Source organism: Heteronotia binoei, chromosome 2 (genome assembly GCF_032191835.1).
Source record: "Heteronotia binoei isolate CCM8104 ecotype False Entrance Well chromosome 2, APGP_CSIRO_Hbin_v1, whole genome shotgun sequence".
Classification (NCBI taxonomy): domain Eukaryota; kingdom Metazoa; phylum Chordata; class Lepidosauria; order Squamata; family Gekkonidae; genus Heteronotia; species Heteronotia binoei.
Window position 1 is genome coordinate 150,756,548 of NC_083224.1, and position 21,906 is coordinate 150,778,453.

Consider the following 21,906-nt stretch of genomic DNA (forward strand, 5'->3'; position numbering starts at 1 on the left):
TATTGTGGGCTTTCTGGAAGTACTTCTTTCTCTACTTTCTCCATCCCATGCATACTCTTGTAAACCTCTATCATGTCACCACACAGTCAACGTTTCTCCAAGCTAAAGAGTCCCAAGCGTTTCAACCTTTCTTCATAGGGAAAGTGTTCCAAACCTTTAATCATTATAGTTGCCCTTTTCTGGACTTTTCCCAATGCTATAACATCCTTTTTGAGGTGCGGTGACCAGAATTGTACACAATATTCCAAATGAGACCGCACCATCGATTTATACAGGGGCATTATGATACTGGCTGATTTGTTTTCAATTCCCTTCCTAATAATTCCCAGCATGGTGCTGGCCTTTTTTATTGCAATCGCACACTGTCTTGACATTTTCAGTGAGTTATCTACCATGATCCCAAGATCTCTCTCTTGGTAAGTCTCTGCCAGTTCACACCCCATCAACTTGTATTTGTAGCTGGGATTCTTGGCCCCAATGTGCATTACTTTGCATTTGGCCACACTGAACCTCATCTGCCACGTTGACAACCACTCACCCAGCCTCAACAGGTCCCTTTGGAGCGCCTCACAATCCTCTCTGGTTCTCACCACCCTGAACAATTTAGTGTCATCTACAAACTTGGCCATTTCACTGCTTACTCCCAATTCCAGTTAATTAATGAACAAGTTAAAGAGTATGGGACCCAGTACTGAGCCCTTTGGCACCCCACTGCTTACCGTCCTCCACTGTGAAGACTGCCCATTTATACTCACTCTCTGCTTCCTATTAATTAGCCAGTTTTTGATCCACAAGAGGACCTGTCCTTTTACTCCATGTCTCTTGAGCTTACGAAGGAGCCTTTGATGAGGAACTTTATCAAAAGCTTCCTGGAAGTCAAGGTAAACAACATCTATTGGGTCTCCTTTGTCCACATTTGTTCACCCCGTCAAAGAACTGTAACAGGTTAGTGAGGCAAGATCTTTCCTTACAGAACCCATGCTGAGTATTCCTCAATAACTTGTGTTCTTCAATGTGCCTACTCATTCTGTCCTTGATAATGCTTTCTACCAACTTTCCCGGTATTGAAGTCAGACTGACTGGCCTGTAATTTCCTGGATCTCCTCGGGAACCCTTTTTAAAGATGGGGGTGACATATGCTATCGTCCAGTCCTCAGGAACGGAGGCAGATTTCAATGAAAGATTACATATTTTTGTCAGGAGATCCACAAGTTCAACTTTGAGTTCTTTCAGAACTCTTGGATGTATGCCATCCAGACCTGGTGACTTATTAGTTTTTAATTCGTCAATCAGTTGTAGGACCTCCTCTCTTGTCACCTCAATTTGACTCAGGTCTTCCAACACCCCTTTCAAAATTAGTGGTTCTGGAGCGGGCAAACACTTCTCATCTTCCACAGTGAAGACTGAGGCAAAAATTGCATTCAGCTTCTCAGCCATTTCCCTATCCTCCTTCAGTAATCCTTTTACCCCTTGGTCATCCAAGGGCCCCACTGCCTCCCTGGCTGGTTTCCTGCTTATATTTGAAGAAATTTTTATTGTTGGTCTTTATGTTTTTTGCAATATGCTCCTCATAGCCCCTTTTTGCCTGCCTGATCACAGTCTTGCATTTGATTCGCCACAGCCTGTGTTCCCTTTTATTAATCTCACTTGGACTAGCTTTCCACCGCTGAAAGGAGTCCTTCTTACCTTTTACAGCTTCCATTACTTTGTTTGTTAACCATGCAGGCCTTTTCTTATACCTGTTTGTGCCTTTTCTAACTTGTGGTATATATTTTATCTGAGCTTCTAGGATTGTAGTTTTAAATAGCCTCCAAGCTTCCCCAGAGGTTCTGACTGTATTTACCTTTCCTTTCAGTTTCTTCTTCACATGCCTCCTCATCTCAGAGAATTTACTTTTACATCTCTCACCAAGTCTTGGGCATTACTTAGGACCAAATCCAGGACCGCCCCACCCCTTGTAGGTTCTGTGACCATCTGCTCCATGGCACAGTCATTGACAGCATCTAGAAACTCAATCTCTTTCTCTCGACCTGAACACATATTGACTCAATCTGCGGTAGTTAAAATCGCCTATTACGCCTATTACAACACAGTTTAGCCGTTACCTTTAATCCTTCCATCATATTATAATCGTCTATCTTTTGATTTGGTGGGCGATAAACTCCCATAGTTAAATTTCCTTTTGGGCCCTCTATTTCAACCCAAAGCATTTCTAGAAGGGAATCTGACCTCAGTCTTACTGGACTGTATACCCTCTCTGACATACAGAGCCACCCCATCTCCAACCCTTCCCTCCTTCCAATATAACTTATATCCAGGAAACACCGTGTCCCACTGATTCTCCTCATTCTACCAAGTTTCTGAAATTCCCACAATGTCTATGTTTTTCCCCAACACTAAACATTCCATCTCACCAATTTTACTTCAAACACTTCTAGCATTTGTATACAAGCATCTATAATTTCCCAGACAAGTTAGGCCCGCAACCTTCCTCCTGCTGCCTCGAGACTTTGGCAGACACTCCATACTGTTTGTCACCATCTCAGTGGACAACTCTGATCCATTACCTGGTAAAAAAGTAACAGCTAACCCTTCATCTCTTTGAGACGAGTACTTCCGAACCAGAGACACTTCATCTCCTGTCAGCTTTCCCCCAAGATTTAGCTTAAAAACTGTTCTGCCACCTTTTTGATTTTAAGCACCAGCAGCTTGGTTCCATCTGAGGACAAGTGGAGACTGTCTCTTTTGTACAGTTCCCGCTTATTCCAGAAAGCAACCCAGTGCCTAACAAATGTCCACTACCTTCGCACCAGGCAGGCAAGTCACCATACGGTCAGTACACGGTTTTGCCACCCAGCTGTCTACTTGCCTAAGGATCGAATCACCAACTACCAAGACCCCTTCCTCTCTTCCTGCCCAGAGATGGTTCCTTGGTGTGAAAGGATACCCGCTCACCAACTGAAGAAGAGGTCCCTTCTGAGGGCGCATTCCCCATCCTCAGCACGGTGCCCTGTTCCCTCTCGACCTTCATGCTCCCTGGCTGCAATGGGGCTGCCACGTTCAGAGTGGGGCTCATCTAATACGCCCCCGAGAGTCTTCTCTGAGTGCCTGACTGTCTCTGCTTCTCCAGGTCAGTCACCTCAGCCTCAAGGGTACGAACTCATTCCCTGAGTACCAGGAGCTCCTTGCATTGAGCACACACCCAAGACTTCTGTCCTGTGGGCAAATAGTCATACATGTGACACTCAGTGCAAAACACTGGAAAGCCCCCACTCCCCTGCTGGCATTCTACCTTCATGATAGCTTTTTAAAAATATACAGTCCCCTTTTAAATCCTGTTTGTTTATGTGGCTCTCCTTCTGGAGGGTCTACTTACCTTATTGGGAACACAAGGAAAATAGGGATCTGGGTTCCTTGTCCTTACACAGCCCCAGGCCAAGAGCCCTTTAGCTTGTGCCTCTGGCAAGGCGCAGCTTAATAATGCAAGGAAGGTGGGGCCTCAGTCTGCCCCAGGAACACAGCCACTCCTAATCAATCAGCAACAATCACCTTCAGCTCACTCAAACCAAACGAACAGCAGTTCCCCAGCAACCACAAACTCAGAATTTTCAGCAATCACACAGTCACACAAACTCAGAAATTCTCAGCAACTCCCCCAGCTGTTTAGAAAGCCAAACTTCACCCTTATAGCACTTCTTATCTGCTCTCTCTCAAAGCTCTCTGAAATGTGCTCAGACTCTGGCAAGGTGCAGCTTAATAACATTTTATATAGACTAATTCTCATGAACGTCCACATACACAACATCAATCAATAACATGAGAGCCAGTTTGGTGTAGTGGTTAAGTGTGCGGACTCTTATCTGGGAGAACCGGGTTTGATTCCCCACTCCTCCACTTGCACCTGCTAGCATGGCCTTGGGTCAGCCATAGCTCTGGCAGAGGTTGTCCTTGAAAGAGCAGCTGCTGTGAGAGCCCTCTCCAGCCCCACCCACCTCACAGGGTGTCTGTTGTGGGGGAGGAAGGTAAAGGAGATTGTGAGCCGCTCTGAGACTCTTCGGAGTGGAGGGCGGGATATAAATCCAATATCATCTTCTTCTTCTATGAGAACCATGATAGGCTGTTTGTTTCCCTTACCACTTAAGAGTACTTTAGAGTATTCAAAACTTGCACATATATTGTTCTGGTAATCCCTACAACAATGTCATAGGATAGTTCAATATTACAGTCCTACCATCTGTATACAGAAGGCATATGGCGTTTTCTTTTCCATCACCAGAGCTCCCTTTGAATTAAAAAAAAATCACTTCCAGAGTAGCAGGTGAACAGCTGCAATTATCAGCAAACTGAAGAAAGGCTAACAAGGGGATAAAACTATTCCCTCCCCTCCTCAGAACTGCACATGCAGAACAGGAAGGACAACTAATTCAACTCCTTGTCCTATCTCACTCCCTCTACCACCACCATGCAGCTGTTATGGTACTCGGGTCCCACCATGCTGGACAAACTAATCCCAGGGCCAGACAAAAATGCAGAAATGGAGGTAAATACATCTTCTGCACACCAAATGGCAGCGTACTGCCCATTATCTCCTTTAAGAGATGGAACTTGCCTGTCTCTTAAAGAGACAGAAGCACCCTAGTGAGTTTAAAAGGGAGACAACATTTGAAATGTGAACTTCTGGTTTCCAGATAAGGCTCTTTGCCACTCTTCTACACAAAAACATCATAGTTCATCTCTCACATTCTTAGAATAGCTTAACACCCAAATTCCAACTATTCAGAAATTCAGAAAAGTCCAGTACTGCATATAAATACTAAGAAACGAACTTAGGAAAAAGGTCATTGTTGCACATACCGATTGAAGAAGAAAGTAACCACTGCCCCAGCAACAGTCATATGTTGACAAGCGAGAATGAATTCATTTGTCCATATTAGACCAACTAAGTGATACCACCACATGTAGCGAATGCCAAAAAGGATTTTGTATTCTACTTGGCCTCTTGAAATAACTTGAGCATTACCTGCAAAGTCAAGGCAACAACAAAAAGGTACCATGATTCAACAAGCAAAAATAGAATATTTATATATTGGATTTATATCCCACCCTCCACTCCGAAGAGTCTCAAAGCGTGTCACGATCTCCTTTACCTTCCTCCCCCACAACAGACACCCTGTGAGGTGGGTGGGGCTGGAGAGGGCTCTCACAGCAGCTGCCCTTTCAAGGACAACCTCTGCCAGAGCTATGGCTGACCCAAAGCCATTCCAACAGCTGCAAGTGGAGGAGTGGGGAATCAAACCCAGTTCTCCCAGATAAGAGTCCGCACACTTAACCACTACACCAAACTGAATGGAATATGTCAATATTTTGGCAATGTTTTCTTTACGTCAGTCACTCTACATGTGGTTCAATTCCTGTTATAGTCAGTTTACTGTTGACCAGTTTTGGTGAAAAGTAGAGCAGAAATGTATAATTTTATAAATAACCTTTGAGCTGAATTACTGACTCACAGAACGTTTAGAATACTTCCATGTGATCAAGAAAGTTGAAATTGTAGGCCATAAAACAGGCCTTACAGTGTACACCAAAGCAATTAAACTATTTCAGTATTAGATAAAAATTTAAATTTGATACACAGGGAGGCCAAGATGCACTAACAACCAGAAAAGTCAGGAAATGGAACATCTTTAAATATATCTGCAAAAACTCAGGACATTAATCTTATCTAATAGTGAGTCCATGATGGAATGGTGAGCTGTGGAAATTTTATTCCCCATTCATACAGTTGAATCCAGCTTGAAATGAGAACTAGAAAATCCCAGTAGCTTCCAGGAAGCTACATATATGCTTGCAAAATATAAGCATTCTTTATAAATAAGCACATATTGAAAAAGTTGGGTTACTCAATCTTACAATAGATGTAATTTCTTCTGAATACATCTGCAAGATAAATAACAAAAAAAACACACACAAGGCAGCCAGAGGAGTTTCAACAAAACTGAAGTGCACATGCACACAAAAGTTTATACTCAGAAAAAACTTTGTTGGTCTTAAAGGTGCCACCAGACTCAAATATTGTTCTACTCCTATTCTGCCTAACTACAACTCTGACTTCAGAATTAAATATGTACAATATCAGTTTATTACCTCTAATAATGTTGGGGCCAGAGGTCATTTCATAGAAAAAGAGGTGCTGGAGCTCATTAGCACAACTCATTTGCATATGCCACACCCGACAGCACCTGAAGTGTACTAAATTATATCAGCTCAGCATCTACCTTAAAACGCTTCTTGAATTATAATTGTAGTATAAATCCTATACTTTTTTACATTACTTTCTCCTATGTGGCCACAGTGGTATGATGAATATTTCCATCTGTCTGCTTTATATGTTTTGGTTATTTTCCCATTTCTGATGATGGAAAATATGAGAAAGTTGAGAAATATGTCAAATCCTAGTGTTCAGCAAAATTCTCACAGGAGGTTTGAAGAATGGAGTCCAGAAGCAAGTATTTGAGGAGTGGGGTAAGAAAGAAAGAGCACAATAAAATTTAGAGGTTCTGGAGCTCCGCTCCTGTGAGCTCCTGCCCAAAATGAGGCCTGGCTGGGGCTAAAGGGGGAGATTGAAAGAGAAGAAACATTCCCAGTGAAGGCACACAGCCTTTAGGAACTTGTTTTCATTCTCAGAGGTGGGAAAGGTGACCTTCAGGAGAAGGTCATTCCTCCTCACAATAAGTGAATTTTCTCTCCAAGGGCAGAGTGCTGAAAGTGTTTCCTCATACCAGTACCTAGCTCTGCAGTATGTTTGCTTGGATATACTAATTGCAATTGAACTGTATTCTTTTAAGAATGTAATACATTAGTTATACCAGCTCATCCAGAACTTTTTGCCATAGCTCCATATTTACACAGAGTTTTGGCAGAAAATAATATACAGATTGCAATATGCTTCTGAAAACCTCTTGTAATTGATTATATGTTTGTGATTTGTTTTGCAGGATTCGGAAGTAAAGAATATTATCATCAAACAACTGGGTGCTTTTGTTGAAGACTTATAATAATAATATAATAATAATAACTTTTTATTTGTATCCCGCCCTCCCCGCAAGCAGGCTCAGGGCGGCTCACATGTAAATACAGTATACAATACTATATTTACTATATACTTATACTTATATTTACTATATACTGTATACTTTATGAACAACTTGACAAATTTTGGCTTTTTCTACTTGCTTAATGGGGAAACAAGGACTTTCCATGCACTGCAAATGATGCTAATTAATAGATTCACCAAGCTGACTTTGAACTGTAGCAGAAAGGTATCTTAATAGTGGCACCAGATTTTCATCTATATTATCTTAAGTAGCTTTCTATATATACTGTTATGCAATATCACCACTAAAATCAATCTCCCACTCCCATCTCTTTTTCCTGAACATGTTACGTTCTAAATAATAACAATTCATGAATTTAAGAACTAGTTAGATATAGCTTTGAGACCAATCTGAACAGACAGACACTCAGAATAACGTCTCTCACTATCCCCAGAAGAATGAGTGTATACAGTTGTATTTATATCCACAAAGAGAGACATAAACACATATGCAACAGCGTTAGGAACTACAAGGCTCAAGATTAAAGTGCACTGATTCAAAGCAAGATTGCCCTTTTGTACATAATGCACTGTGTGTGTGCATGCATGTGCATGCATACACTGACTTATGGTCATCCCAGCTAAGAGCTTTCAAGACAAGTAAGAAGTAGAGGTGGTTTGCCACTGCCTTCCATTGTACAGTCTTCCTTAATGGTCTTCCAAGTATTAATCCTTCTTAGTTTCCAAGATCTGACAAGACTGGACTACACTATGCTGCCTTCCTTCCCACATAATGCATTACCTGAATAAAAGTGTATGTTAATGGATTATAGTAAGAATAAAAGCAGGTTGTGTTGCATTTTGTTCTGCTAACACTGCAGCCTTCTTTGGTGCAAAGTGCCTTACTGCCTTTCAGTGATGAAGGAGCCTCCTCTGTCAGTAGAAGATTTGCAATAAAATATAGTGTTACAAGGAGCATAATGCAAAACTTCTGTCATTCAAAACACATGCATTTTTCAGTGCACAATTATGTCTGCTAAAAAAGACAAGGAGAGCAATTCTGAAATCAATAGCTCTCTCTCTACCCCCCCCCCCCCCCACAGTCTGTCTCCATTTGAGGCCACTAAACAAAACCACTTATTTCAGACAAGAGTCACAAACCAGCAGGTGTGCAGGATTGTGGAATAAGTGCCCAGAATTTATCAGAAACAAAGTTGGTGATTATCAGGTAGAAACACTGGACAACATAAAATGCAAAGTAAATGTCCAAGATGATTGGCTGAAAATCAAAATGTCCATTATTGCCCAGAATAACTAATATAGCACACGATGGCCTATTTATCATGCTTTATATAAAAAAACTTTTCCTCTCAGAAACAGACAAACACAAGCAAGGAACTCACAAGGACTTAGCCCTCCCCCATGATTTCTTCTTTCCCTTCCCCATATCCTCTTCCTTTTCCTGCTTCCTTCTTTTCTTTCCACCCACCAGCTAACCTACCTTTATCTGCCGCCCCACTTTTCATTTTTCACTTCACAATCGCAGCAGCCTCTCCCTGAAAAAACTAGAGCCCAGTTATGAGGTACCTGCCACTAGGCCAGGCCCAGTTGCAAGGTGAGGAAACTGCAAGGACTTGTGAGGGAGGCATCACACCCTTGTGATACCTTCTCATATTCTTTAATTCTCCTGGAAACACCCTAATCCAGGGGTGTCAAACTCATTTGTTATGAGGGCCGGATCTGACATAAATGAGACCTTGTTGGGCCGGGCCGTGTCGGGTTGGGCCAAGCCGTGTCGGGATGAGCCATTTGTGTAACTATTCAAGATTAGGTAGCAGAGATATAAATTTTATAAAGAACACAGACAAACACAAATATATCTTTTTAAAAAACTTAAAATATGTTTAAAGATGCTTTCTTTGTATTTCTCCCCCATGGAATCCAGGGAACTGGGCAAAGGAAGCTCTGTCTCTTTCCTTTCTTCCCCAGGGGACCAGAAGGGTGATGAGCCTTAGCCAATAGAAGAAAGAGAGGCCTGGCTCAATAGCTGTGCTGTGCAATTGAGAGAGCCTGGCAAAGCAAGCTGTGATGCCAATCCAATCCAATCACACCTTTATTGGCATAACGAAAAGAGATATACAGAGACTTGCCAACCAAACAACAATCAGATACATCTGTTCAAAGCATAAAAGGCTAAACTAAGATTACGATCACAATAAAACCTGCTTAGAAATTTTTTTAACAATTTCAGTCAAGAATTTGGCAACAGCTTTTGTGATATCAATCATGTTGTCATTTAATAGGAAACCGCAATCAATCCTATTTTCTTGAATGTAGGACAGTAAGGAAAGACTATCTAACAGAACCTTCTGGAGATTAGTATACAGTTGGTAGTTCAATAACATATGCTGGATGGAATCCGACAAGCTTAACCCGCATAGACAATGTCTCTCGCTAAAGGGGACTTGAAGAGATCTCCCAAAGAGAACATTGGAGGGAAATGCATTCATCCTAGCCAGCATAAAAGCTCTCCAATGTTGCGGATTATCTAGTTCAGATAAATATTTGGCCATTTTCCTGGCTGTCTGATCAAGCCCAAGTGAGGCAGGAGAGCAGGTATAAAATTGGACAGGACACAGTTTATGAGATTCTAAGATTCTCTGTTTGATAAATCTAAAATTATAAGATTCATCAGATAAAAGTAGATCGTCAATTGCAATACCCATGTGTTTGAGCTTCGACATGATTCCATCTTGCCAAGCAGCATTATAAGGGTCTCTTTTTAGGTAGGTGAGCAACCTAGCTGGTTCAGCCCTATAAAATATCCGTAACCAATATTTAAAAGTTAGAGACCAAGCTTTTGTTTCAATCAGAGATTGGCCTGTTTCTGAACAGATTACAAAATAAGGAACACAGTTGGGGATTCCTAAAAGTTGTCGCAGAAATGCAGCCTGGATATTTTCTATTTTTTGGTTCAGAGCATTAATCCACAGAGGGATACCATACAAAATTTGTGATAGTATTTTCGCATTAAAAGCTCTGATTACAGCAGGCAAACATTGGTTACCTTTTTAATAATAAAACTGTTTAATTTGAGATGAAGAACAACTAGCTATATTTATTATTCTCTCACGGTGAACTGCCCATTTGAGATTGTAATTAAAGGTTATGCCCAAATATTTAAAGCATTTTGATTGCCCAATTTCCTGCTTGCCTATATACCATTTTTGTAGTTGCCAACTTTTAGAAAAGACCACAACCTTAGATTTGGAATAGTTTATAGCAAATGAGTTAAACTGGCAGTAGTTGTTAAAAGCTTTCAGGTATCGCTGCAGGCCGACTCTTGTGCAGGAAAGTATAGTTGTATCATCAGCATACAATAATATTGGGACTCAGATCATTTAATTTAGGTGGGTGCCCATTTATGGAACTTCTTTTGTAATTACAGCTGATATCAGATATCAGATGTGTTAACTGCAAACTATCAGCTCTTCCGGTTCCGGGCGCTGGCTGCAGACGGCTGTATTCACAACTCTGATAAACGCTAAGTAGTTTTAAATACTTCCAAGATATTTTAAGCTGCTTTTTTAGCCCTTCTGTGTTTTACTTGATGATTTCAAGGACTTGACATTCTTATTATTTTTAAGTACCGACAAGGAGTCGATTGTTTGAAGTCCAATCACGGCTATCACCTGGCCAGGCACAGCCAACTAATTTACAATTGGCCTTGAAGACTGGGAGTCTATTTTTGTTGTTGCTAACTTTCTACGTGAAGCTTTTTCCCATACAGAAAATTTGGGAACCTCTCCAAATTGTAAAACGTTACTCTACTTCTGCTGCTCTTTCCTCTCAGAAAAGGAGTTTTGGAGCAAAGAATATTTTTGCATGTATCATTCTAAGGTCTATTTAATCTTAATAGTACTTGCCTTTGTTATTGCTTTGAAATTTGAACAACAATGGCTCCTGGCAAGCGTCCAAGGGATGCAGAGGAATCATCTTCTATCCCTGCTAAGAAGCAGTCTAAGATTGGGGATGTTTTAGTCTCCAATACCAAACAAAAAGCTTCTTCAGCTGCTTTTGTTATTGAAACTACAAATCGCTTTTCTCCTTTGGAGTGTGAGACTGAGAAGGAGGCAATTAGCACTTTTGCCCAGGAGAATGAGGACAAGGCTGACCCGAGGCATTTAAAAACACAGCAGACTCTTTTTGATAATGAGGATATTATTCATTCCTCATTTGGGCAAGCACTCCCTGAACTTACTGCCAGAACAGTTAAAACCCTCTTTGAAAACATAAAAAGTATCGAAGATAGGGTTTCAAACCTGGCATCTGATATAAAACTGCTAATTAATGCAGCTGTGATGCAAAAGGAAGCAAGAGAGAGGGAAAAGGAAGCAGATGACGGCCAGTTGCTTAGGGGCCTGATAGGAGCCCTCTGAGGGCCTGATTCGGCCCCCGAACTGCATGTTTGACACCCCTGCCCTAATCCTCACCTTTTTCTGGGATTTTTTTGTATTAAATTAAAGTTTTATTTTAAGCCAAGTTTAATTCTTTGGTTTTTAGAAACTCACACACAGGTTTCTTTATATCCTAGCCATCAAAGCTTTTTTTTTTTGTAGAAAAAGCCAAGCAGGAACTCATTTGCATGTAAGACCACACACCCTGACATCAAATCAGCTGGATCTGCATTCCTATGTGTTCCTGCTAAAAAAAAGCCCTGCTGGCCACAGTTCTGTCTGGGCTTGACGTTTAGGTAAACCACATGGAACTCAGGCCAGGGTGGGAGAAGCTTTTGTCCAGTCTGGAAAGTGACACAACTGCATCATGCAACATTATTGGAGTGTCTCACAGATGTATGCAGGGATATACCAGCAACTGAAGTCTTTCTAAGGTAGTCATTTCTATTTTTTGTCTCAAGCCCATTCACATTTGGAGACAGAATTTTGACAAATGATGGGAATACTTACAAAGTTTTAATGTAGTAATTTTAACATTTTGTGTTTTAACTGTTATTTATATATGATGGAACCCACCCTGAGCCAGCTTGCAGGAAGGGCAGGATACAAATTTAAATGTGTGTGTGTGTGCACACACACACGTATGTGTGAAAAGCAGTTCTTTGACTTGACTGAACAGCAGGTCGTAAACTATTGGTAATGTTAATGTACAAACATCTCAATTAGCTTTATAGAAATTACTCAAGGCTCAAGCTAACCTTTTATAAACATGCCAACTTGAATAGCGTCTAGATCAGGGGTGGCCAAACTGTGGCTCAGGAGCCACATGTGGTTCTTTCACACATATTGTGTGACTCTCAAAGCCCCAACTGCCTCACTGGCTGGCTTGGAGAAGGCATTTCTCTCCTTAAATCACTTCTCTAAGCCAGCCACCAGCTTGGAGAATGCATTTAAAGTTGCTTTCTTTCCACCTCTCCCTCCCCAACTTTCCTTCCTTCTGGCTCTGAAACATCTGATGTTTATTTAATGTGGCTCTTAAATTAAGTAAGCTTGGCCACCCCTGGTCTAGAATAAACCTGATAACTGCTTGGCTGGAACTATTAGTAACCACCACAGCCTCTACATATTTATTTCAACTTATATCCTGCCCTCCACACAAGTGGGCTCAGGGTGGCTTACAAGGTCACGTGGGATATCATGACAATAAACACTATCAAATTCAGGCAATATAAAGTCCAAATAATTAAAATTTAAAACTTTGTGCCAAAAACCAAAGTAAAAATTGTCTTAGCAGCAAAAATTATAATTCGTATATTAAAATTACACAGAGATTAACTGGCTAAGTAACTGATGATCAAAGCAACTGACACCGAAATAACAACAGAATTCATGGGATGCTGCTAGGATTGCCAACTCCAGGTTGGGAAATGTCTGAAAATTCTGGGGAAGGAGCCTGAGGAGGGTGAGCTTGGAGAAGAGCAAGGTCTTCAGTAGGGTCTAATGCTATAGAGTCCACCTTACAAAGCAGCCATTTTATCTAGGTGAACTGATTTCTGTTGCCTGGAAATCAGTTGTCATCCTTGGAGGATGGCAATCTGAAATGCTGAACAGAAATGGTCACAGCAGCTTGCTTACTGTATGTCAAAGTTGGATTCTCCATCCAGACCTTTTAATGTCATAACATACACATTCAGATATATACAGAGCAGAAAAAGAAGGTTTAAAGTTGGATTCTATTAACTACACTCCATCAAAAACCAAAAACACAAGGCCCAACAACTGGTGGCTAAAATACAAGTGATGGTATTATCAACAGAAATATCAAATGAGTGATCGAAATCTGTCAAATATACCTAAGAAAATACTGTAATGCATCCAAGGAACAAACAACATACATTCAACTATGTTTCACTGATTCACCAATTTTGCCACTAATAGCCTTCCTCACTCAATCAAGCAACTATTCAAATCTCCTCATATGTGGTTTAGACCATGGTGACGTCAAGGTATTTTTTGTCATCCCAAGTAAACTACACCTATCTCCTCTTCCAATGCTAAAATCAAGCCAATTCGTGGTTGAAGCCATTTGGTGGCAGTGCAGATATAGCCTATGCCTGCTGGCTCCTTCCACAACTCTGGCAGCTAAGATTAAGCCAAGCCCTGCAGCGCATCAATGCCTCCTCAATGAGCTGCCCCAAGCAGCTACTTGGGTGGCTTAGGGAAAGCACCAACCCTGACTAAGGTAAAATAAAGACAACTTTGCCAACAATATTCAGTTTCATCCTGAGGGCAAGAGGAACAGATCAAAAGAGAAAACATTTAAAAATAGAGCCATGTGGATCCAGGCATATATTAAGGAGGACTGTGTTCCTACTATCTTTATCAAGTAAAGATCGGCCAAGCATGACTTTGTGGATATTCTCAACCTATATTTTGAGCACAGCAGAGAACAGGCAAATCTAACACATCTACAAAAGTCTTTTAGGCTACATAATTCAATACAGTCAGCACTGGTTTTTTTGTGTCTTAACATGACTGAATTTTCTTTGCATGTGCCAATCTACAGTAATATAGGTACAAATACTCAGTAATGTGCAAGATTTAACCTTTGGAATAACACCCCTCCCCAATATATTTTGACCATTAGAAAGAACACTATCATTTAATTAGTAAAAGAGAAAAGAAACAAATTCCTGAATAATTTACAGCCTGAAGTTATGGAAAATAAAAACTACTAACCTGCAGTTCCTAAGCTAAGTAACACAGCAACCCAGTATACCCAGAAGAAAATAAGAATAATAAAAGTCCAAAGAGGCTGAAAAAGCAATGAAGGAATATTGCTGATTATTTTACTGGCAACTTGAAAGAGTTGTATAGTCCTCTGAATCCTCTTTCTTAGTATCAGTATCAGGAATAGTAGTATAACCTGTGGAACAGAAAGAAGATTAATTAAAATATTTCTATTTACCAGATCAGCAATTTGGTATAGGGAATACATGCAGATTGCATCTGCTCTTTCAAAAGCATTCTTCTGTACTTAAGAATTATTAACATTTATATGTTGACTTTAGGTTGCAAAAGCTCAATAACCAGTTCTTCCATGAGATGCTTCTTCTTTTCAGTTTTGCCATTCATCTTAACAAGAACAGCTACATACCTATTATAAGGCAGAAGCACAAGTACTGATGATGAGAGATGTCCAACAGAGCTATGAATATATGAAAAATACTGGTTTGCATACTTTGTTTGGAAAAACCTTGCTCCTGCAGAAAAAGGGCTCTGTGCTTTGACTTTTAACTGTGTATTGCAACCAGTGGTGTAAACACACAGGGGGAAGTATTAACACAGCTGTTTCTCCCCACAGGGAAACCACAGTCTTTCCTAGCATATTTGCTGCCCCCTTGTGCTGGCAATAATGAATGCTGGGTCCTGGGATTCTTACATGTTCTTTACTGATTCTCAGATCACTCAAACCCACTCTCATTCCATTTGAGGCTGGAACACTGCTGCCTATTACTCAGTCATACAACAATCCATTTGTGCAGATTTCTATGCTTTCTCTCAGTCTCCATGCTATTCCTGAATATGAATGTAAGCATAATGAAGTCATAGTTAATTTAGGAGAGTTCTCCCTATTCACAGCGCATATGTATCCCTTGCAAACTTGAAGCCATAATCTAGAAAAATTTACAAATGACTGTTAACTAGGACATTAGCCTAATGTAGGTAATCTCTGAAACATTTTCATATAGTATGTTTTAAAGGAATTTTTTTTTTTAAAAAAAAAGGAAATTTCATTTTTCATTAAAAGAAAATCATATAAGCATGAAAGGATAAAAACCCTTTTTTTAAAAAAAAAATCAAATTTAATCTTGGATGATGATGTGGTGAGATAGGAAACCAGTACCATAGCTTGCTAAAAATAATTAGACATTTTCAAAGTTTTGTATTATATGCTTCTAATTATATATTTATTCAAGGTATAGCAAACCCAATAAACAGAAAGTACCTTACATTGTATTTTTTTTCCTGAATTTTCAAAGGGGATGAATTCATTGCAGGAAAAGCCTTGTCCTATTTATTGGTAACTGGAAAAGTGAGATTATTTATCATCTTTAAGTTTTTTAAAAGGATCTCAAGGACTGCAATGCATTTAGCAATTTAAACATAAGTAAATATTTTAGGATACTGTATCTGTTTACATATTAGCATAATATGTACACATAAGAGGTATGCAGCCTAATCTGAATTTTATTTTTTTCTATGATTGTATTAAACTATCCAATATAATTTTGTATGTATATAGTATATATGAAGAATTTCAGACATCTTTTTATACTGACTTTTATACATGTATGCATTTTATATCAAGTTCAAGAGTACACAAATGAAGGTGCACATATATTGTCATACTGGTTTTCTTGCAATGTTTCAAATGACGTTTTAAATATGCAACACACTATGCATCACATAGTAGACCAAACTGTGTGTGAACTGGCAGAGACAGACCAAGAGAGAGATCTTGGGGTCATGGTAGATAATTCACTGAAAATGTCAAGACAGTGTGCGTTTGCAATAAAAAAGGCCAACGCCATGCTGGGAATTATTAGGAAGGGAATTGAAAACAAATCAGCCAGTATCATAATGCCTCTGTATAAATCGATGGTGCGGTCTCATTTGGAGTACTGTGTGCAGTTCTGGTCGCCGCACCTCAAAAAGGATATTATAGCATTGGAAAAAGTTCAGAAAAGGGCAACTAAAATGATTAAAGGGCTGGAACACCTTCCCTATGAAGAAAGGTTGAAACGCTTAGGGCTCTTTAGCTTGGAGAAACGTCGACTGAGGGGTGACATGATAGAAGTTTACAAGATAATGCATGGGATGGAGAAAGTAGAGAAAGAAGTACTTTTCTCCCTTTCTCACAATACAAGAACTCGTGGGCATTCGATGAAATTGCTGAGCAGACAGGTTAAAACGGATAAAAGGAAGTACTTCTTCACCCAAAGGGTGATTAACATGTGGAATTCACTGCCACAGGAGGTGGTGGCGTCCACAAGCATAGCCACCTTCAAGAAGGGGTTAGATAAAAATATGGAGCAGAGGTCCATCAGTGGCTATTAGCCACAGTGTGTGTGTGTGTGTATATATATATATATATATATTTGGCCGCTGTGTGACACAGAATGTTGGACTGGATGGGCCATTGGCCTGATCTAACATGGCTTCTCTTATGTTCTTAAAACACCTTTGATCTTCCTACAGGCTTTTGTTACAATCCCAAGAATGAGGTCTTCCACTTTCAAAACTGAAGTATCCATGTCACATTATTTGAAAGGTATGCTTGACAATGTAAAGAAAGAGAACTTAAAAGGGATTCCATTTAATTTTTCAAATCTCATGATTCTCATGTCCTTATATCAAGTTTTTGTGGAGGAAAGGCAGCATGGTATAGCCTGATCTGGTCAGATCTTAGAAGCTAAGCAGGGTCAGTAATTGGAAGGGAGAACATCAAGGAAGCCTCTACAGAAGAAGGCAGTAGCAAATCACCTCTGCTTCTCACTTGCCTTGAAAGCCCTTTACTGGGGTCACCATAAGTCAGTTGCAATTTGACAATACATACGTACATACATCAAGCTTTACCATATCGCTCTAGCTATACGTATATGTGTACGTATACACGCAGAAATAGAGAGCTTTGTGAGTATGGTTAGAGCGCCATACTAGGATCTGTGAGACCCAGTTCTGAATTCCTGCTCTACCATGGAAGCTTTGCTGGGTGATCTTGAGGCAGTCACACACTTTCAGCCTAACCTACCTCACAGGGCTGTTATGATGATAAAATGAAGGAGGGGACTATGATGTGAGCTGCTTTGGTTCCCCACTGGGGAGAAAGTCAGGGTATAAATAAAGTAAATAAAATAAATCTATAGACATATCTATATATCACATCTGAGATGTAGTATAGTAAAAACATTCTAAGAAGTAAACTATTTTGACCAAACAGTTTGGTTCTCTCCATGTTCATGAGATGCATTAATTACCTGATGCAATAAGCTTATGTAGCAATGCAGACTGCCATTCCCAGTCTTCCCAACTGAGTACAGGTTAAAGAAAGGGAGCCACTATTATCATGCTCATCTTTCATAGCTCGATGCCAGCTTGGAGAAGAAGAGTGACATATTTGCCAGTCACCATCAATAGACGGCAACCAGGTACCACTAGTATGTGGCAGGGGAAGTTCACTGGTGCAAATGCTGAGGTATTGTTCACAGAGCCCCTAATCACGCATGCATCCTAATGAGGTCTCTGATTCATGCCTGCTAATAACCTGCAGTTGTGGCAACTTCTGCCAGCTAAGACGCTGCCACAAAGAAACAGAAATTTAGCTGTAGCCTTCCACACTACTAGCAACATCCCACCTAACATACTGCCCACAAAGTGGCTTACCGTTATAATTGTAGACAAGATGGAAAATCCCAATAATAATTTCATATTTTCCTTTTCAATTTCTAGTTCTATGCTGGGCTCACTGGTGTAATTACAGTACAGCCACCACATAATACCCGAAACAACTAGAACAAACAAAGAAAGGTGAATAATGTTTACTATTATTTATTCCAGTCTGAGCATAGTCTTAACAACAAACTCTGTACTGTGATTCACATGCAGTTCCAAAAAACACCAAACAATTAGAATGGCACAAAGCAGACAGCAGAAATCTAAAATACATAATATTGTACTCTAGTTGCCATCTGGGTAGAAAATAACACACACTAATCCTCACCCACCAAATATCTGTACATTAAATATACCATAATAGTAAACTGAAATAATTCCATGCATATTGTTGAATCTTACTTGACTTTCATAAGAGCACTAATATTACTGAAGTGCATGTTGGGAATAAAACTAAGTTGTTGATGGATATCTAACACAGCTGCTTTTTAGAACATCTTCTTAGCAACTAAAACGAAAGAACATGCACATATGCAAATTCAGGGGAGTAATTCAGATTATTCAAGAGGCCTTTTGAAGGGACTATTGCCAGAATGAAGGAGCTAAGAACGCCCTTAATTTTCCTAAAATACTACATATGGCACTTTTGAATTCCATCCTTATTAAATACATGTCATGAGGGACCACTACTTACACAATAATCCAAACACAACCAGTGTAAGAAAAATGTGGATCAGAAGTATGCTGATAAATCTGAAGATTAACATCACTATTGTAGAGAAGGCTGTGATTAAAAACAACAACAGTACAATAGATTAGAAGTACAATTCTATGCATGCCTATACAGAAGTAAGTCCCTCTATCTTCACTGGTGCTTATTCACAAATGTGCATAGGATTATACACTAATTCATCAAGGGATCTGTGTGAATTTTAGTTCTGCCTAAATATTTTGGCTATATTGTTTGCAGTTCATTTGCTGAAATACCACTGAAATCAATGGGTCAGAAACAGTCACACCATTGCATTTTTATTGCAGCCTTTGACTTCAGCAGTTCTAACCAATTTCACAGCCCAATCTTGACTCTGGTGTTGCTACTTCAAAGCCAAGTCGACTTCTGACCAGTTCTCTACCCCCTCCGCTCCAAATCAGTGATATATCATTGATACAATTCCATATGCTCATTCTTGGGTTAATCAAACTAGAGACTCATGATCAATCTTTCATTCTTCATAAATTGTTTATTTCTTGTTCAAAGCTATACCCAAATTATGTATGCTTCCCTATTGTTCTACTGAGTGAAATTAGCTGGGATATGTCAGGAACTGTGTGAAGAGGGTAGGTAACTGCCCCACCTCCACACCACAGCATAACAGCATCACAATGCTAAACTCTGGGAAGTATTCAACACACCTACTCATAAACACACCGCAGAAGTTCATCACAATAATGCAATAGCCCTGATTGCTACAGTTTGGTGGTAAGTAAACAGAAAACTGCTCAGCCAGTTAATAATAATAATAATAGATTTTATTTGTTAGTTAGTTTTATGCCAAATGATACAAGACAGTATTTTTATTTTTTCCCTCTGTGCTGTATGAGAGTTTGTAGAGGGAGAAAAGAATTAGTACTGAGGAATGAGCAAGCAACCCCAAATCCAAATTTCATCCTCCAAGATACTATAATTGTTATTATTATTTCCATTTCACTAGTCCCTGTTTATGGTCTCCATTGGAATATTTTCCCTCTGTATGTTGGAATATTGCTTTTATTTCACATCCATGAATATCCATTTTACTGTGCTATCATGTATTATTATGACAACACCCTAAAGCCGAAGGTGTTCATGTGTATGGCCCCTACCCTGTCAAAGTAACCTTCCCCCTCAAAAAATCACCTTGACATCAAAGAACTCTAAATAGCATCATTAAAAAGGTAAAGTTAGTCCCCTATACAAGCACCAAGTCGTTACCTATCCATGGGGTGATAGTCATATATCATGACGTTTTCTTGGCAGACTACGGGTGTTTTTACATTCAGTTTGATCCAGAGTTTTAAAATCTTCAAATCGCCTGCCACTGTTCCACTTTAATTATTTTTCTTTTACATTTGAGCATTTCAATTGGGGGGGCGGGGTTCTGATCAGAGGGCAGCTGGAATACCAGGGCTTAGTTAAATGTATACGATTGCTTGGAAATCGTGTCAACACTGCAAAAACAATTAAATTACTAGATGAGGCAAGCCATGATATGTAAAAATTTCAAGTGCTATCAGTTCTCATGCAAATTACTGCACCTTGTGGTGGCTTTTGGAGGAGTCTTTTAAAATGCATGAAAACTTCTACAAGTTTGAAATGCCTGTACAGAAAAGACCAGATCAAAACTAGTGTGGAGAAAAATGTTGCAGAAGCAGCTCCAAAACTCATCTCACCAAAACAAATGTAGATGCTTTGGGCAGCAACAATGCAAAACAGTTGTGAGAATGTTAGGTAATGTAAAAGGTGAGTTTCCAATGCGGTAATAGTCAGAAACTGTCAGTGTAAAAACACCCTACAAGTGTGGAAAGAGGCTGTTGCTAGAAGGAGAAAAACAGCCCTCACTCCTCTACTCACTTTGGCATGTGCAGAAAACCACTTTTTACAGGTCTTCTTGTCTCTTGGTCTTTGTTTTTGCTAATATAATTCCATGATTTTTTTTATAATAATGCTTGTTTCTGTCCTCCATTTTACCAGAATTTTAAAAGTTGAAAAAAAAACCCATCTTGCTCTACACTGTGTTGCTTTTGATCCATGCAGAACAGTAAACTCTGTAATTAAATTCATTATTAAGGAATCTATTCTTATTGAGAAGTTCCTTATAAAATTTTGTTCCTGTCTGTAACACGAAGTAACTCTTAAAGGAAGAACAACTGCAAATATGTTTTGTAATGCAACAAAGAAGGAGAAATCAACATAATATTCAAAATAAAAAAATACAATCCAGTTTTTAAAAATAAAAACAGCCACTGACTTACAGAGCGCAAGGATACACAATCCTATTACAGTTTCTCTTCCTGCCATTATCGCGCTTAGAACACGATGAAAAATATCCACTTCATTAACCACGTCTATTAATACAGGTGCAAAATGGGAATAGCATTCAGCATTTTGTGGAACACATCGGTTAAATAATGGGAAAGAGACACTGAAAAGTTTAAAAAAAATACATCAAAATTAAGATTTTGAACATCTAATTCAGTCTAGTAGATAACACAATGAATATTTAAAACTCTTACTGACGTTTTCAGATGACAATACAACATTCCATCAATTTATCTTGTAAGAGGCGCGATGGTAAATATACACTGTGCAAAACAGGAGACCGTCTTCAACATGAAACTTCAGCGCACCACCAAGTGGAGATAATGGGAAACACAGCCACCTTCCTGGTGAGCACCAGTTTTGTTGCTTCTGGCCATTCACTGCCAGTCTGCCCCCCCCCCCCCCCATTTTTTATTCCAGTATCAGAGTCTTGGCACATTCAGCAAAATAACTACTCATAATTCCACCGCTGCTCCTTTATTCACAACAGATGAATTTAAAAATGGACATCAAGAGCACCTAGGAGCACCTAGCAGCAAGAGAGGGAGGGGACCAGGGTGAATGGTATCATTTTATTTATTATTTATTTATTTATCTGAGATTTATATCCTGCCAATGGCACATCATTTTTTCCCGCAATTAGCCAGAAGGAACTAGCACAACAGTATAAGATTCACCTCAGACTCTGAGGTAAAACCATGAAGTTGGTGGTGAATCCAAGAGTGTTGTACTGATGTCACTTTGGGATATTTGCTGATGGGATAACATTGATTTTTCCTAGCCATTTTCCCCACTCCCTGAGTGGTGGCAAGCAGAGGCTG

At 39.6% G+C, this 21,906-nt stretch overlaps 1 protein-coding gene across 1 annotated transcript in view; it reads right to left on the reverse strand.

The window, feature by feature from the left end:
• SLC44A3 (solute carrier family 44 member 3) overlaps window positions 1-21,906 on the reverse strand; it is a 76,790-nt gene that overhangs the window by 34,857 nt on the left and 20,027 nt on the right. The window contains exons 6-10 of the mRNA XM_060232228.1: window positions 21,019-21,188; window positions 18,701-18,790; window positions 17,998-18,122; window positions 14,290-14,476; window positions 4,855-5,020 (exon numbers count right to left, since the gene is read on the reverse strand). Coding sequence (XP_060088211.1) covers window positions 4,855-5,020; window positions 14,290-14,476; window positions 17,998-18,122; window positions 18,701-18,790; window positions 21,019-21,188 — 738 coding nt within the window. The remainder of the gene's footprint in view (window positions 1-4,854; window positions 5,021-14,289; window positions 14,477-17,997; window positions 18,123-18,700; window positions 18,791-21,018; window positions 21,189-21,906) is intronic.